We start from the raw sequence: 19,798 nt of genomic DNA, 5'->3' as shown, positions 1-19,798 counted from the left end.
TCACCCAAAACATCCGGTTCCACTGTTGGTTTAAAAGCATTTCTTCTCATCATGTCTTCTAGTACACTTCTATGTTTATTAACCCTGTCCATTCCTTTCACATTCTGGTTACACAACTGTGCCCATATCGCTACCCTGGACTATTCCCTTGTCATCGTGCTTTAACTTGACAAATACTTTCACACGTGACACCCCACTGTTCTCTCTGATTCTCCCTATTTATAGCACTTCCCAGAACATGGTCCCAGCGTGGTTCAGGTGAAGAACATCCCAACAGTACAATCTCTCTTGTCACAGTATTGGTGCTAGTGTCCCATGACTCCAAACTCATTTCTCCCACACCAGTCTTTGAGCCGTGCATTCAAACTTCTTTTTTGATCCTATGCAAATTTGCTTGTAGCTCAGGTATAGTAATGCAGAGATCATTACCTTTGTGTTTCTACTTTTTCATTTAATGCCTCGTTATTTGTCTCTCTTAGCAGAACTTCTTTCTTACTGTAGCTTATATCATTGGTATGCATGAATACCATAACAACTGAACCTTCCTCTTTCAGTCCAGGCTCCTCTTCAGGCAGGAGGAAAATTCCTCAAATCTGCCACCAGACACGCAGTACAGCCTTAAGGACTCACTTTGTCAGCTGCAGAGAACTACCTCTATTCTCCTAATTATATTTTTTTTAGCCTTCACATTTTCAATGGTTCCCTGCATCATGGTGCAGTTGATCCACCCTTCAGTCTCTGCTCTCATCCACACAAGCTACAAGAACCCTGAACCTGTTTGACAATAACAGGCTAAGACTCTTCCACTTGCTGATCCCCATATCTGCTTCATTCACTGCCTCAGAGAACAAGGTGTCCAGGCATCTTCATCTCTCACTGATACATCATAGCATCTGTGTCTGTGTTTCAGTTCGTCAACTCTGAGCAGACATTTGGTCGTGCTGAAACATTTACAGTTGCTGTGTTATTGTGGTGTAAACTGGTGACAACCAGTCTCCATTTAGTACAGCTGCTACCTGCCATCTTTATTGTGTTTTATTGAATTAATTAGCTTTCAACTTCTATTTTGTCACTTATCATTTTTTACCCACCAGTCAACTTGAAAATCCTTCATCCGTAATTATATAAAATTACATACATAATATACATAAATATTGTAATTTGAAACAGGACAAAACTGACAATGTCAAAAAAACTTATCTGTAAAGTATTGTACCTTTTTCCATAAACATTGCAATTGCATTCTTGTGAATATAATTTGTTATTTAGTACTGTTGCTTCTTTGCACTGACACTGTTAGTATGTCCACAGGCATGGCAGTACTTGGGTACCACACAAGCAGATAATGAAAATGAACAAGCTGCCATTGTTGCTCTCCAGAGGTAAGCCTGATAAAACAAGATGTCTACGCTAATTTCCCTGTGCTGGAATAGAGAATATAACGTAGTTTGGTCCGTGGATGAATGAGTTAATTTTGTTAGTTATACAAAATTTCAGATAATGAAAATGGATTCAGTGGGGTGGAATCTGGTATGAGGATTTATAAATGCCAGAATGTTTGCGACTGGCTTCATGAACCATAGAGAGAAAACATGGCCAAAGTTGCAACGAACAAGACATCCCCCTCTTCAAATTGCTTTAACACGTATTTGCTTTCAACTTGGCAATTATTCTCGATGTATTATAAGAAAGTGCGTCACATACTAGGTCCCATATATTTTTTTGGTAGAGGAACCTGAGTTGAAGATGAAAACATGTGAGTGGTTTTGATCATATCATTTGAAGTTTTATTTTACACTGGTTGCTGCCTTTGGTTATAACAGCTGTCTCTGTAATTGAATCTTATCATCCATTGAATCACAGTAAATCATTTGGGCATTTCCTGAGTGGCATTTTAGAACAGAGGCACATGTTGGGCAATGCTATTCTGTTGCCTGTCCAAACAACAGCAAACAAACAGACTCAATTTCCCAGATTCTGTCATTGTCATCCAACTGGGCATATCCTGTCCTACCGATAGCTCACACCATTTTACACAAAATGCACATGCCACTAATCTTCATGCCAGACCACAAGACTGAAGATCAACCAAGAATTAAGATCAAACAAGAGTTATGATCAGCAGCTGTTACACCTCTTCAGTGTACCTCAAGGGTGAACACCCCTTAAAGGAAAGACAGTTAAAGCAGCGAGCACTGTCGGATCTAAGTAGTCCCACAAATAGTGGATGAAACCAAATCATCTTAGTCCCACCATTCCCAATTGTGAATCTTCATGTAATTAAAATAGTAGAACATCAGCAACTGTGACAATTCCCATCAAAAGTATGAAAGGTATGTGTGAAGACAATAATGACTCCAGATGCTGAAAGCCAGAGTCAATAGATGGAGAGTTGGAAAAGCACAGCAGGTCAGACAACATCTGAGGAGCAGGAAAGCCAATGTTTCAAACCATAACCCTTTGTCAGGACTGGGGAGAGGAGGGGAGCCCAAAAATAGAAGGGGGTGTGGGGCTGGAGGGAGGATAGGTAGATGGCGATAGGTGGGTACAGGTAGCAGGTTATTGTGGTTGATTAATTGGAAGGGTGGAGCAGATAGATGAGTCAGAAGATGGACCGTTTGTGGGAGGGAAGACTTTGAAACTGGTAAAGTCAATGTTCAGGCCATTGGGCTGTAAGCTCCCAAGGGAAAATATGAGGTGTATGATATGATTCCATGCAGCTTTAGCCAAGGTGAAAGCTGATGGTTCTGCTTGGTATCCATAGGTATGAATCAGCCGAGTTTGATGGACACTGCAAAAATCACAGACCCGAATTGTAGATTGGAATATGTAGAATTTGGGTTAAGTTGTTGGACTAATAAAGGATTATTGATTAAATTAACTTGCTCACTCCCCCAGCTGTGTTTCCTAAGGCTTCATTCTTGGTTGATCAGTTTCCCTTAATGGTTGGTGGGGATTTTTCTTTGGAAGATGGAAAGGTTGAATATTTCTGTTGAACTTGTCTCTTCCTAGTCACTCAATGTACCTATTGTCTGTCTTATATTCATTGTAAATAGTTCATCACTGCATTAATCATAATTTTAATCAAATTTAGTTTTAGATGCCCCCATCATCTGTCTATCACGATACAACGTTCCTTGTCCGCGTAACAATGTCTAACTAAAGAAGCCTACTTCCCTGCCTTATCTCCATAATCCTCAATTCTGTTACTGATTAAAAATCTATCTAAACCTTGAATGTACAATTGGTTCTGCTATAAATGTGTGTTTCTTCAGTACGAACTGGCTTTAACATGATTGAAGAATTTGGACCACTATTTATAGAACGCAAACTTTCCCTACCTGTATTGGCTGTAACATGATTCTGGCACGTTCCATTAGTTTAAATGGTGTGGCTATTGCGCAATTATCTTTTCATGCGAGATTGCAGGAGTATGGAACTCTTGCGTTAAATCAGAACTGACTGTACCCTATGATCCAACCTGAAAAGCACTCCGTATAAAGAATTCTACAGACTGTCTACCCTGAGAAAAGTTCTTCTTCACCTCTGTCTTAAAAATGAATGACCACTTACTCTGAGATTTTGCTGTCTGGCCCTAGTTTCTCCCACAAGGTAAAACAACCTCTCCACAACTACCCTGTTAGCCCCCCTAAAAATCTTAAATGTTTCATTTTAACCCCAGTGGGGTTAAAAGGTCTCCTCTCATTCCACTAAACTCCAGTGATTCCAGGCCCAACCTACTAAACCTCTCCTCATAAGACAATTGCTCCTTTCCTAATATCAGGCTAGTGATACTTATCAGGACTGCCTTACACAAGAGAACGAAAACTGTTCACAGTAATCCAACTGTGAACTGATTCATGCCAATGTGTAGTTATAACAAGACTTCCTATTTTTATACACCATTCCCTTTAACATCTAGGCCAACAGTCCATTTATCTCCTCCATTGTCTGTTGAACTTCGATGTTAGATTTTTTTTGTGATCCAAATATGAGGACCTTCAAATCCTCATGTACCACAACTTTCTGCAGTCTTTTTCCATATAAGTATTGTTCAACATCTCTATTCTTCACATTAAAATACATAACCTCACATTTTCTCACATTATATTCCATCTGCCAAGTTTAGATCACTCATTTAACCTGTCTATATTTCTCTGTGGTCTCTGTGTCAACCTCACTACTTGCCTTTCCACCCAAATTTGTGACATCTACAGACTTGACAGTGCATTTGCCTTTGTAATCCAAGTCATTAATGTATGAAGTGTAATGAAATAAATGTGGTCCCAGCACTGATCCCTGTGGCACTTCACTAGTTACAAGTTGCTATCCTGAAAATGGTCCCTTTAACCAAACACTTTGTTTTCTTGTGGTTAATTAATCATCAATACATGCAAATATATTACTTTCAACATCATGGGTCCTTTTCTTGTTAAGTAACTTCATATACAGAACATTACAAATACCTTTTGAAAATCCAAATGTATTACATTTGCTGGTTCACCTTTAACTATGCTGTTTGTTAGCTCCTCAAAGAGCTGTAATAAATTTGTCAGGCATGATTTCCCCTTCATGAAGCCATGCTGACTCTGCGTGATTTAATGCTCTACTATTGCATACTTCATAAACGAGTCTAGTATTAGCATTGCACCATGTAATTTCACAATTAAAGCAATAGATTAAATGTGAAGGGAATATAATTGTCAAGAAAAGAACAAAGTAAAAAAACAAAATTATGATCATAAGGAACATCTCAGCTTCAGAACAGATATATTGTCACCTTTTTTTCCCTATCTAAATAAGTGTTATCCAGTAAGTTAGCCCAAAGCCACGTGTCTAATTCAGAAGTGATAGATAACAAAGTGTGGAGCTGGATGAACACAGCAGGCCAAGCAGCATCTCAGGAGCACAAAAGCTGACATTTCAGGCCTAGACCCTTCATCAGAGAGGGGGATGGGGAGAGGGAACCGGAATAAATAGGGAGAGAGGGGGAGGCGGACCAAAGATGGAGAGAAAACAAGATAGGTAGAGAGGAGAGTATAGGTGAGGAGGTAGGGTGGGGACAGTCAGTCCAGGGAAGATGGACAGGTCAAGGAGGCGGGATGAGGTGGTAGGTAGGAAATGGAGGTGCGGCTTGAGGTGTGAGGAAGGTTTGGGTGAGAGGAAGAACAGGTTAGGGAAGCAGAGACAGGCTGGGCTGGTTTTGGGATGCAGTTGGGGAAGGAGAGATTTTGAAGCTTATGAAGTCCACATTGATTCCGTTGGGCGGCAGGGTTCCCAAGGGAATATGAGTTGCTGTTCCTGCAACTTTCGGGTGGCATCATTGTGGCAGTACAGGAGGCCCATGATGGACATGTCGTCTGAGGAATAGGAGTGGGTGTTGAAATGGTTCGCGACTGGGAGGTGCAATTATTTGTCTAATTCAGAATATTGATGTGGACATTTACAATTCTGGTTAAATAAGAGACAAGTCTAAAACATCATTGTTAGGGATGTAATCCTGACACTTTTAATTCATACTGAGTTTGCAGGTGTACTTTAACTATTTGTGCACTTGTTGGTAAAATGACAGGTGAAATGAAGAGTATATGAGTGTCTTTTGTCAATTGTGACTATAGCTTTCCTGATTACTGATAGGTACTAAATGTGGAATATTGACACAAAGTGCATTCACCTGCATAATATGTACATAAAGTGGTTCCTACTAAAATTGGCGCATATTGTCTGGGCAACAATTTCTGCCAGACATTACAGTCAGCCTTTTCAACTTTTCAGCTTTGTTTTAAAGTAATGCTTTAAAATTTAATCTACAAAAAAAAATCCACGTTGGATGTAAGACATCTAAATTGATTAATTAATCAATCCGATACAATGCAGCATCTTCTGAAAAGTGAATCATGTATTGAATGACTGTTATTTGAATATAATTAATAATATAATTACCCAAATTGTCCAGATTAATATTTTCCACATTATTTAAGTGTATTTATAGCAGAGTCTTGTCAGTCCTCCCGATCTTATAAAGTAATCTCCAAAGCATTTGAGTATGTAGACTGAAAACTGTTGTGCCACAGTTGTCTCTGGAACAACCATATATCTATTTGCTTTCTAGATGTCTAGAACTACAGCCTTGCAATTTGATTGCTCTGATGGCATTGGCAGTAAGCTTGACCAACATAGGTCTGCAACAAGAAGCTAGTGAAGCTCTGAAAAACTGGATTAGACATAACCCCAAATACAAATATCTAATAAGAGGGAAAACTGGGTCTCCAGCCCTTGGGAGAAAAGAATCTAAAGAAACAGATGACAGGTAACTACAAATCAGTGTTTTAGGCATTATGAAGAATTTGTTCTACCAACTCAATTACTGGTCCAGCAAAAGAAAGTAAATTTGCATACAATGTATTTTAATTGAATGAATTCACACCTGTAATTGGAAAATTAGCTTTTAGCTATTTGATACTCAATTACTATAAACATGTTCAGTTCATCCCTTGCAGAAGTGAAAGATCTGTTTTTGAAAGCAGCCCATCAGAATTCTGATGCAATAGATCCGGACCTGCAGACTGGATTAGGTGTACTTTTTAACCTCAGTGGAGAATACGACAAAGCTGTTGAGGCATTCAATGCTGCCCTAACAATTCGACCACAGGTAAAATCTCACTGATTTAAATGATAAATCATTCTATAATTTCTGTTTTAGCAAGGCCTTTTCACCTTCTAAACTAAATTGGAAAGAGACAATGACAATAGAAATTAGTTACATTTTGTCAGCAAGAGGGCGTTATTATATTTATTATCCTTTCTGTTTTTGATATTTCATTTTGGCTTCATTCTACCACACAGTCCTATATACCTAGAAATAATGACCATGTAAGATGAAATGAATATTGAAAAGTTGTAACAATCGTTGTTATGCCTGTGAATTGTTGGTTTCGTGTCCAACATTGTTATTTCACTAAACAACAGATTCAGTAATCATACAAGTAACACATAATGCCTTATTTCAACCCACTGTAATGTATGTAGTTTTCATCTGATTTGAGAATTACCTATAAACTAAGAGGTTTATTTCATCGTTCAGCAGTAAATAGCGGGACAAAACATTATTCAACCATATTTCGTGATCAAAGATAAATGAACACTTGGCCGTTACCATTCTGTAGGCTTTTGCACTAGAGGTTTTTGGCAACTAACTATCCAGAAAGCACAGAGTATCTGGCACCTGTGTGAACCCCTAGGAACTGTGTGTTCTCATAATCAATCAGATTGAAAAAATGCTAATTGCTGCTTCAGAACTTGCGCCAGGAGTCCCAGAACTGTAAAATTGATGTCAAATCAGGCAATTGCCAAAAGAGAGAGTAACGGAGGAGATGAGAGAGAAAGTTCAATAATAAAATCTGAACGGATGAAACTATTCTTGAAAAGCCAATTCTTGTTAGACATCTTCGGTTAAAACTAGATACACTAAAGACACAGTGAAATGGAAAAACCCCAAGTGTTTTTGACACATTTGTTGAAGATATCAGGTAAGTAATGCAGCCTCACACATAATATCATCAAGTTTGCAGATGACAAATGAAGGTGGATAAACTGTAAGGCGGATGGAGTGAGCTTTGGTATGATTTGGAGAAATTGAATGCTTGGGAAAATGCATGACAGATGAAGTATGATATGGATAAATATAAGATTATTCACATTGGTAGCAAAAACAGGAAATCAGATTGTTTTCTGAATGGCCATAGAGTGGGAAAGGGGAAGCTGCAATGGGACCTGGGTGCCCTTGAATATCAAGGGTAGCTTAAAGTAAGCAGGCAGGTGCAGCAAGCACCGAAGAAATGTATATTGTCCTTCATAGGGAGAGAATTCAGAACAGGAGTGAGGTTGTCTTGCTGTAATTATACAGGGACTTGGTAAGAAGACACCTGGAGTATTGTATGTAGTCTTGTCTACTTATCTGAGGAAAAATGTTCTGACTATAGAGGGAGTGCAGCAAAGGTTTAACAGACTGATTCCCAGGATGGCAGGACTGAGAAGAGAGACTGGATCGGTTCGGACTATATTCACTGAAATTAAACTTTTCAAGAATGAGGGGTTGGAGACAAAACAATGAATGTTTTCATGAAGGAATTTGATATAGTTCTTAGGTCTAAAGGGATAAAGTGGGAATAGGGTTCCCAACTAGATGATCATATCAAATGGCAGAACAGGCTCCGGGGCTGTTTTTTGATGTTAATTCAATGCCAAATTGTTTGAAGAGATACAATTATCATGCAATGTGGGGACAAGCAGAAATCTCTGACTGCAACTTCTTTATTTCCACATTTAACAAACCTGGACAATGCCCATGTTTCAGGTGGCAAGTATCATTTGCACCACATAGGTGCCAGGCAATGGCATCTCCAACAGGAGAGAATCTGACCACTATCCCTTGAATTCAATAGTGCTACCATTGCTTAATCTCCCACTAACTGCGAGTTATCATTGACCAGAGATTATGGTGACAAGAGCAGGTCAGAGGCTAGGGCTCCTGCTGTGAGTCTCTCCCCAAAGCCTTTCCATCATTCACAGGGCGCAAAGCAGGTGTGTTATAGAATACAGCCCTCTTGCCTGTTTGGATGCAGTTCTAACAACACTCAAGAAGCTTGAGCCATCCAGGACAAAGCAGTCCACTTTACTGACATTCACAACCTCAGCACGAACACTCAGTTGCAGTTATATCTACCATCTAAAAGAAGCACTGTAGAAGTTCACCAAAGCTCTTTTTCCAAACCCATAACCACTGCCATCTAGGACAAGGGTAGCAGATACATGAGAATACCACCATTCATAAGTTCCCCATCAAGCCACACACCATCCTGCATTGTAATTATATAGTTCTTCATTCAGTTTTACTGGGTCAAAATCCTTGAACTGCCTCCATCCAATGTGAGCCTTCCTCCACCAAATGCATTGGAGCAATTCAAGAAAAAAGTTCAATATCTCCTTCGTAATGCCAACTCTCAGAGTGAGCAGTAAAAATAAGCAAACTGTTGGAGAAACTCAACAGATTTGACAGCATCAGTGGCGAGAAAAACAGGTAATGTTTCAAGTCCAATCTGATTGAGCATGTCATACCAAACTCAATGTTAACTCTTCTTCTCTTTCTATAGACGGTGCCAGACCCACTGAGTTTCTTCAGCGTTGTCTGTGTTTGTTTCAGATTTCCAGCATCCACAGTATTTTGCTCTTATTATCGGGCTGGCCAATAATAAATACACTTACCAAGCAATGATGCCATATTCTATGAAGAACAACAATAAATCCTTGCATTCCAGCCACACTAAAATACCACAAAAAACAATTTTTGAAAGTTAGAATTATTCAACAAATATAATCAAAATTCAGTTTCTACATGCACAATTATTATGCAGCTGTCATTATATTTAAAGTTAATGCATTAACAATTTTTTTAAAGTAGCTAACAACTGACAACACAAACAGAAATGTGATATAAAAAATTAAATATTGTGATGTAACTTCTGTCTATCTAAATTTCTCTGACAATAGTTTTTAAAATGCTTTAATACTTCCAAGGATTATTTGTTGTGGAATCGTCTTGGAGCTACATTAGCAAATGGAGACCGGAGTGAAGAAGCTGTTGAGGCTTATCAAAGAGCTTTGGAAATTCAACCTGGCTTTATCCGCTCAAGATACAATCTGGGAATCAGTTGCATAAACCTGGGAGCCTACAGGTCAGTGCTAAATTCAATTTTTCTAGATATTTACATTTGTAATTTTGATTTCGACTTTGTTGAAGAGAGGAGTTCAGTACTGAGGATTTGAGCAAACTTCACTCCTTTTCACCATGTATTGGTTGACCCAAGTCCTTCAAAATGCACCATAGCACTTTTGCCCTTTCAAAGAAGGTTGATTACTCTGTTCAGTAAAGTGCAGGATACAGTCCTGGACCAAACTACTTCAGTTGTTTGATCGATTCTCCACAATAAGATCAGAAGTAGGGATGTTTGCTGATGCTTCTACAATGTTCAGAACAATTTGCAGTTAGCTCGATATAAAGGCTATCAGTATCCATGTGCAGAAAGACCTGGGCAATATCCAGGCATAGACTGATAAGTGGCTAGTATCATTCATGCTACACATCCCAGGTAGTGACAATCTCTAACATGAACAAATCAAACCATCGCCCTTCACATTCAATGGCATTACCATCACCAAGTCCCCCCACTGGTCTAAGAGTTACCATTGAAAGGGACTTGAAATGGACCACCAAATAAAACTTGTGACTGCAACAGCAGGTCAAAGACTGAGAGTTTTGGGTTGAGTAACTAACCTCCAGACTTCCTAGCACCTCTCCGTCATCTACAAGGTAAAAGTAGGAATGTGACGGAATACTGTCTACTTCCGTGGATAGGTGCAACTCCAACAACACTCAACAAATTAAAAAATATCCAGAACAACGCAGCCTGCTTGATTATAACCCAAACACCACCTACAATATATGCACTCCCTTCACCATCAACACACAGCGGTAGCAATGTACTATCTCTACATGATGCTTTGCAGCAACTCACCAAGATTCATTTCATAACAACTTCCAAAACAATGATTTCCACCACTTGGAAGGACAAAAGTAGCAGATCCATAAACTGCAAGTTCCCCTCCAAGCCACTTACCATTCTGATTTGCAACATTATCATTGTTCTTACACTGTCACTGGGTGAAATTCTTAGAACTCCTTCTCTATCATTATTGTAGGTGTTCCTCCACCCCAGCGATGTTAGCAGCTCAAGATAGCAGCTCACCACCACCTTCCCCAGGGCAATTAGATATAGGTAACAAAAACTGACCCAGCCATCGATGCACACGCCATGAATTAATTAAAACAATTCTGTTTTAAAAGTTCTAAATTTTCTGATGACTAGCCCTGCTGGCTAGTTAATTGGTTAACTTTCTCTCTGAATAATTTAGTCAGCAGTAGCAAACAGGAAACATTTTTACTGTGGTTTCAACATTGTCAACAACTTGGTGACAACATGAAATCTTAAAGTATCTTAGTCTTTCTTGCAGCATAGCCATTCAAAAGTCTGGTTCATGAATTTGATTTACTTCCCTCATTTTGGGTTCAAGGATATTTGAGACTACACAATATAAGATAGAAACTTGCATTTGCATGGTGCTTTTCATAACTTCGAGATGTCACAAGTGTTTTCGGGCCAATGAAGTATTATTTGAAGAGTAGTCATATTAATGTAGGAAACATAGCAATTGATTTGAGCACTGCATGGACCTACATACCATAAGGAGCTAATGACCAGATAATCTGTTTTAAAGATGTTTGTTGAGGGATAAGTATCAGCCAGAAGATCACGAAGAATGCTGTTCGAATAGTTCTATGAAATCTTCCATATTGTGAGTTTCACATTTCATTTGTAAAATGGTATCAACCTCTGCATTGCACTAAAATACCAACCTGGATTCTGTGTACAAGTCTCCAGAATAGGGCTAAAGCCCCAGAACTTAATTCCGAGGTGAAAGTTCTAGCACTGAGCCAGTGATGATATCTGATGGTGCAATGATTAGAACCAGAGAGACACGATAACACTGCAAACCTGGGGCCAAAATGTAACCTTCATATTGCCTAACTTGAATCATCAGACATTCTTTTGTTTAAATCATTTTAAGAATTGGATAAATGTCTAAAAAGTCAAATAAACACAGGTTATGGATCACATGATGATTTTAGGATTGTCTGAGTTGCCGATGGATTGCCCTTTCAAAGACAAGATGGGGCAAATATCCTCCTCCAGTCCTCTAACCACATATGTCATGTTGGAAAAATGTGTATTGATGGACAGACAGTAATCACAGCAAGAGCAGATCTTGTATTAAAGAATGCAGCTTTGAGGAAGAGACCAAAGCAGACAGTTCAGACTTGAGATTCAACAAATTTGGAGGGGTAACATGAAATAGTAGTCTCGGGATAATAATTGGAAATTAGATATCCAGGATTATTCTGGTCATTTCTCTATGTACTTCGTCCTGTTACCCACCTGTTGCTCAGTGATGCCATACACTGAGTTATCTGCGTCCCCATTGTTGGGCAATAATACTTTACATGTTAAACAGAGTCAGTTAGCTCAGTTGGCTGGATAGCTAATTTGCAACGCACAGTGATTCCAACAGCATGGGTTCAATTCCTGCACATTTACTATGAAGTCCACTCCTTCTCAACCTCCACCCTTACCTGAAGTCTGGTGACCCTCAGGTAAACCATCAGTTGTCTCTCTCTAACAAGAGATTAGGACTGTGGTGACTTTACCGTTTATATGTGTGTCACCAAAGTTCACACATCAAGTTGTTAGTAAAAACTAGAAGGCCGTCCTTCCTAACTGTTCCAGTGCAGAATCCTCTGCAGTGTTCCATACCTAACAACATCCCTCAAATTCACCAAAACCCTGCAAGCTTCATAAGTGCTGGAAATGACAATTTCCTCTCCCCAAAAGCATGCTTGCTACATGTTGCCTACTATTTCCACATTTATCCCAGACTTTTTTGAAGGCAAAAGATAAGACGATAACTGTATAAGGAAAGAGATTACAGAAATATTGTTGATTTATGAATTCACAGAGTGAATTTCATAACTCAAATTAATCTCCAAAACAATTATTGCAAAAATTTCAGGATACAGTGTAATGAAAACAGAATTTGACTTAAGCCACAATGAAATAATTCTCTTGATTACTACCTTGTTTATAATGTAGTAATGCACACTATCATAAAGTAGCATTACCTATAACGTCTGTAGCAGCACAATAAAAGATTTGTCAGTCATACAATAAAATCAGTGTGCATTGCACACATCTCTTGCGTCAGATTTATTTACATCACATCAAAGAAAAATGTAATAGAATTACTCAAGAATTATCTCTCAAGTCTTGTTTAATGTTCATATGAATTTGAAGTGTTTATTTCACAGTAATTTGCTTTTCCAGTCTTCAAGGAGCACAAACTTACACTTTAGCATGAGTTGAAATTATATGATATTGTTTTGTAAAGCAGAAGAATAATCTGGTGGAAGGATATTAATACAAAAGAGAAAATAATGCTAAATGAATAGACACAAAGAACATGAGCTTTCTCTCAAAAAGAATCAAAGGATGACTGTTATTTTTAAAGATTGCAAAGGTTTGGAATTTAGTAAATAGCAATAAATTACTCCCAGTGGTTAGTGAAACAACCAAAATCGAGCACAAATTTAATCAAAAAAAGTTAAGAGATTAAAAATGTGCTGAAACACACTTGATTGGAAAATAGCTGAAAGAGATCTGTAACTTCCTTTATAAAAAGAGAAGTAATGTCTGAAGAAAAGAATTTCTAAACAGTGAGCAAACAAGAGAGGAATTCCTGTGGAGAAAAACATTGGCACAAACAAGATAGATGAAGTAAACTGTCTCAGTTCTGTAATATTCTGTTTCTAATTTAAAGATCTTTCACATATGTAAGTCTTCATTAGGCAAGAGAATAGTGCTAAAGGACAGATAATGCTGTTCCTGTATTTTTGTGAAGATTTAGAACAAGTCCACTAAAACTATAGATTAATTAACTATAGAAAACATTCATTCCAGAGTGTTCAGTTCTTCATACTCTAGTGACCATTGTTCCTCCAAAATGGTGCCTACAGCATGCAGACACACTACTGACATTACCCACAGCAGATAATATTCTGCTAAGGCCAAGCAACATTGATTTTGCGTCAGCACAACCATTTTTCAGCTTAACACTGCAATTAATTCCTTCCTTAACCTTGTACACATCCTCACTTGTACACCAACACAGCATCTTTCTGCTTGAGCTGTCCCTGATCAGCTCATTTGACTGTGAAACCATTTAACAGAACTCTAATTGCCTATTCACCAACAGTCCCAAACATTTCTGTATCTACATTACTGACCTTCGTATCATTCACTTAGCCATAATGCAGAAATGAAAGCCGCTACAAAAATAAGTATCCCAAACCAAATTGATAAATCAAATTATACCAAAGTGCATTCCCTTAGCAGCTTTCCTTTCTGTGCCTTTGTCTGTTGTTGGGCTGTGGCATGGCTGGTAGAAAGTTGCTGACTTTCATTCAGGCTGAGTGCAGATGGCCTTTCAGGTTGATCCCAAGCAGCTCTGGATCTAGAGGGCTATTTTCAGAAGTTCTACTGATTGGGAAAGATTGAACAGGCTAAAGGCTATTCTCCAGAAAAGTGAGAGCTGCAATGTGATCTGATAAAGTCTTCAAAAATGATTAAGTGGTGCAAATGGATTGACATTCAGGTCATGTTTTTGAATCCACGATAAGCTGAAACAAAAGGGCATCAACAGAGAATTACTAATAAATCAAACACAAAACTCAGGAACTCAAAGAATGAATACAAAACAGGAAAACTGCTACAAGTGTTTAAATGTATTGAAGGAAAAACTGTATAAAATACAAGGAAGAAGGCCATCTTGACAGGGTTAGATATCAAAAAGTTTAAAGAGGCTAGGAGGGAGCATAATAGCTGAGCTAATTGAGTAGATTCTGTGTTATAGACCCTATGAGGGGAGTTTTGGTACACACAAGCATATGGGTCAGATCCAGAATATGTGATGGTGCAAATTCTAAAATCCTAATTCCTAGCTCCAACCCAGCAATTTCAGGACTTTAAGAATGTGTAAAAATAGATAGGAAACCTCCAGGTACAACATGGTTGGAAAGACTTATAATGAGTGACTGCATGTCCTAGGCCTCAGTAAAGCCAAGAAAAGACAATTTCAGGGAGACATTAAATGCTTTACCCTAACTGCTTAGCAATGTTGTTGAGGAGGAACAGCAGTGATCTGATTAAAATAAAGAAATTAATTGTAAAAGTTAATCCAGAAGGATATAATTGAAATGCTGAAGATGACTTCCGGAAGGATGGAATTAAAAAGCAGAAAGTCATGCTTTCATGCAATGAACCTTTGTTTAGACCATACTTGTAGGGCTATGGAAAATTGTGGTGTGCATGTCATGAAAAAGACTAGATTTCCTCCGTTTTCAATAAATGGTCCCAGGATCAGACGCTCCACGCTGGAGTTGTACATTGAACGTTCATGATATCTCCAAATGGCTCCATGTCAAACATGAAGCTAAATTAGTCAATCATGTGGATTCCTGGCCAGGAAATCTGCAAGGACCAAATAATGAAAGCTGTGGAGTTAAAACTTTAGCATATACAATTTTGCGTTTCTGTCATCCCTGTCTTCTAGTCTCCAAAATTTGATTGTGCACCGTAGTGTCACAAGTTTGCAGTCACCTTATGTATTGTCATTGGTTAACAAGTAGGCACTTAAAGATTACAACAAAATTATTGCTTACGTTGTGACAGGCACTGCCAGCTCCTTCTCAAGTCTGTATGCCTAACAATTATAATTGACTGCTTGTCCAAATAAAGTGCCTTCTAATTTTACTGCTAAATGAATGTTAATCTTCTGCAATAATCTTCACTCGTGGTGTAATCTAAAATAATTCATATTCTCAGTCATGCACGCAAGCAGCAATTTCCCTTGAAGATAGTGTTTGTTCAGCGACTGGCTTTGTTCCTTGGTACATCGGCAGCATGACTGCTATAATATTGTTAACACTTCAGTGATATATTCTGCCCCTTTATTACAAAATGCAACAATCCAACTTTGATAAATGTTTGTTGTATTGTACTTTCATATTGTTCAATTTAAAAACAAACATTCAGCTGATTTAATGGCAAGGGGATGTGCATTGTTACAAAAGCAAACCATTGCAGATGGTGGAATTACTCAGTAAGGCAGCCTCATCCATGCAAGAGAGAAACAGATTTAACATTCCAGATCATAACCTTTCACTCAAACTAAGAACAGGTAAAAATGCAAAATAAAATAAAAAATTGCAGATGCTGGAGATCTGGAAAAAAATACAGAAAGTGCTGAGGAAACTCAGCTGGTCTGGCTGCATGTGGGGGGAGTGAAGTTATCGAGTCCAGTGATTCTTCATCAGAGATAGGAATATGGTAGGTGAAAGCGTAACAGGTGGAAAAGATGTAAATGGAAGATCTACGATAGGGTGGAGGGCAGAGAAACTAAATGGCAAACTGTTTCATGGTAAAAAAAAACCATAGGGAATGATAATGGGACAAACAAGGAAACAAAAAGCTGATTCTAGGGTAAGTATGAAAGAAAGGTTCACAGTTGGCTGAATGATGTCTCTTTCAGTCCTTTTTTGCACAGAATCTTTACTACAAAAAGCATGACAGAACAAAATTGGGGCAGAGGTTATAATCTAAAATTGTTGAACATAACATTAAGTTCAGAAGCTTATAAAGAGCCCAGTAGGACGCTGAGGTGTTATTCCTCAAGCTTGTCTTAAGCTTCACTAGAACACTGTAGCAGGCCAAAGACAGTAACGTCAGTGTGGAATAAAGTGGAAAATTAGACATAACAGGCAACTGGATGCTTGGGATAAAATGTACACAGACTGAATGGAGATGTCTCCGTCTACATTTGGACTCTTCAGATTATTGATGATATTGTGAACAGTGAATACAGTAAACTAAATTTAGAGAAGTACATGTCAATGCTTTGACACTTAAAAGGAGTGTTTGGTGCCTTGGATATAGAGAAGGGAAGAGGTAAAAGGGCAGAAGTTGCATAGAATCATGGAATCCCTACAGCGTGGAAGCAGGTCATTCGCCCCCCTTGAGGCCATGCTAACCCTCCGAAGAGCATCCCACCCAGACTCACCCCTGTCCTTGTAACCCTGCATTTCCCATGACTATTCCACCAGCTTGCATATCTCTAGACACCATGAGCAGTTTAGTACAGCCAGTCAACTTAACCTCATAGGAAGCTGGAGCACCCAGAGGAAACCCACACAGACACGGGGAGAATATACAAATTCCACACAGTCACCCAAGGCTGGAATTGAACCTGGGTCACTGAGGGGCAGCAGTGCTAACCACTGTTTTGTGCTCCATGGAAGAAATGGAAATGTTGATACGGATAAAAGGAGGACTGTGGGATTTCAGCTATGACTGAAAAGTGGACTGATGAGTTACAGAGAACAGTCTCTTGAGAATGTTGAAAGGAGAGGGACAGAGGAAGACCAAGAAGACAATGAAGTCAAGGAGGTGAATTGAAGACTCAGATATGTGCTATGTGAGAGAAATAGAATGCTGGAATTGGAAGTAAAATCAATAAAATTTTGAAAATCAGAATATGAGCAGGAAATGGCATCAAGACAGTCAATGTATAGGCACTGTTACTGTTTTTATAGATTTTGCGGAATTGAATCTTTCAATCACATGCAAACTGTTCACAAAGAAAGACTCTTTTTATGCAAAGAGCCAGATTACCGTTCACTCTTGCTATTGGTAAAAGCATTCTTAATGTTTCTGCTATGTTTCTGTGATCTGCTGTCTGAATGTTAAATGACAGCTGAATAATCTTCCAAAGCAAACTTAGGAGAGGGAAAGCAGAACTTAGGGAATCAATACTCAGTGTAGCTCTCTTGATGTCTTTTTATTCAGACTTGCCCTTTCTTGAAATAAGATGCTGTCACAGATTATTTTCAATAATATAAAAATTTAATCACAGTTTCCAGCAGTTATAGGTCATAATACTCTGATTCAACACTGTTCATTTTAGTTTACCTGAAACAATTATTGCCTTCAATATTGAATGTTCAATAAATCCAATTTAGGACATTCTCTTCAAAAGTGAGGAAGAAATCTAGAAATACTATTTTGAATCATTTGCAGTATTTAGCACACCTTCCCATGACAGGATGTAAGACAGGATGGGGAAGGTCTAAAATCGGGGCTGTGCTTGCCTTCCAGCAGCCTCCATTATCGTTTTACCAGAGGTGGTGGAGGCAAGGGGTGGGGACATAGGCTAGGTAAGACCCTCTGTCGACTAAATAATGGCTGATAAAGTGTCAGCATCAGTGACTGCTTGGATTTTACCGGTGTTGAAGAAGCTGACACCAGATGTCCTGTATATTAGGTGAAACCTGTGGACCAGTGGCTAGGCAAGGTGGGGAATACATACCACCTTTAGAGCCTCCTTGTGCAAACTGAAGCCCACCCCTCCTCTACCACCTTAAGCTTGATCACCCCTGACAGACTCCCTTGAGATGCTAATGCAACATGATTTCTTCAAGGACTGTTGCAGACCCAGCAATAGCCATCATTCTCATTGGTGCTGCTGGGATAAGTCAGACACTAGCCATTTGATTGATTGGCACGTCTCAGTGGTAGGTGGAGTTTCTCTCTGAGTCAGAAAACTCATTCAATAAATGATCAGATTATCATTAAATTGCTGGGGACAATTGGCCAAGTTGGGTCATCCCTAATGTTTACATCAGGGATGGGGGTCATGGGTGCCTACATATTTGTGTGCAAACTGTTTCTCTTCATACATGGTGCTGACCCATGTAGTTTGCAAATACATAGAATTAAAGTAGAAAGCTTAGCACGTTAACATAGCACTTGAACCTGAATTGGCAAACTCTGTTTCCAATGTACTTTGAAGCAGAGGTGCAGTCATCAATAATATTCCTGATGTTTTGCTGGTTTTAACACTTTGTCTTACTTTTTGGAGAGCAGGAGTAGAATCAGTTCCTTAATTGTACTTTTTGTAAATGTGTTCCTTCTTTGCTTTCCTATCGTTGGTTTTTTTTCTAGTTTTAAGCAAGTCTACTCTACATCTATGATGTTAGTTTATTTTATCAATTGGAATAGTTTTCCCATATGATATGACAAACTAATTAATTAATTTGACAATTTATCTGAATAATTAAGTTGGGAAACTAATTAGGAAAATGCTAAATAGGGTCTACTGGAGGTTGAGAGGATTTGTAGCTTGGGTTTTGAATGAGATTGTAGACATGCTCACCAAGCTGGTAGGTTTGGATGCCAACATTTTGTCACCCTGCTGGGTAACGTCATCAATTCAGTGTGGTTGTTGATGGAGTTCCAGTTGGAATACCAGGCCTCCAGGAATTCCCTGGTATGTCTCTGTTTGGCTTGTGGGATTATGGATGTATTGCCACCATCAAAATTGTGTCCCTCATGGTCCGTGTGTAGTGATACAAGTGAGAATTGGTCATGTCTCTTGGTGGTGTTCAAGTATCCGTACTGTCAGTTTTCTTCCACCTTGGCTGATGTAGTGTTTCTCACAGTCCTTGCAAGGAACGTTGTATATTACACCGGTTTTACTGGTTTTGGGTAAGCGATCCTTTACATTTGTCAGTAGCTGTGGTAGGGTGATTGTCGGTTTGTGGGCTACTCTGATACCTAGGGGCGTGTGTCATCTTGTGGTCATCTCTGTAATGTCCTTGATATACGATGGGGTGATTAGTGAGTTTGATTGTGTTGTGTCTTCCTGTTATGGTCTGTCTTGGAGGTAATGGCGGATTGTGCTTTTTGGGTATCCATTCCTTTTGAAGACTCCACTGTAGGTGCTTCTGTTCTGCTTTGCATAGCTCCAGGTTGCTGTATTGTGTTGTGGCTCATTTAAATAGTGTCCTGATGCAGGTCCATTTGTGGGCGTTGGGGTGGTGTAATTGAGCAACTGGTCGGAATGTGCAGTCTTTCTATATACGGTAGCCTGGGGTTCCCAGGGTTGTTTTTGCATTCTACCATTACATCCAGGAAGGGTGGTCAGTTGCTGTCCTCTTCTTTTCATGAATTTTATCCTGGTGAGGAGGTTGTTCATGTATCAATGGGTTTCTTCTAGTTTTGTGTGTTTAATAATC

The 19,798-nt window shown here is 38.9% G+C and overlaps 1 protein-coding gene across 3 annotated transcripts in view; it reads left to right on the top strand.

Annotated features, from left to right (window-relative positions):
• pex5la (peroxisomal biogenesis factor 5-like a) overlaps positions 1 to 19,798 on the top strand; it is a 170,041-nt gene that overhangs the window by 144,110 nt on the left and 6,133 nt on the right. For all 3 annotated transcript variants that reach the window (XM_048542790.2, XM_048542788.2, XM_048542787.2), the window contains 4 exons: positions 1,312 to 1,382; positions 6,113 to 6,310; positions 6,487 to 6,652; positions 9,577 to 9,734. In XM_048542790.2, coding sequence (XP_048398747.1) covers positions 1,312 to 1,382; positions 6,113 to 6,310; positions 6,487 to 6,652; positions 9,577 to 9,734 — 593 coding nt within the window. The remainder of the gene's footprint in view (positions 1 to 1,311; positions 1,383 to 6,112; positions 6,311 to 6,486; positions 6,653 to 9,576; positions 9,735 to 19,798) is intronic.

The sequence above is a fragment of the Stegostoma tigrinum genome, chromosome 14 (assembly GCF_030684315.1).
Source record: "Stegostoma tigrinum isolate sSteTig4 chromosome 14, sSteTig4.hap1, whole genome shotgun sequence".
In the NCBI taxonomy this organism is placed as follows: domain Eukaryota; kingdom Metazoa; phylum Chordata; class Chondrichthyes; order Orectolobiformes; family Stegostomatidae; genus Stegostoma; species Stegostoma tigrinum.
This window is presented reverse-complemented; position numbering and strand designations above follow the sequence as displayed.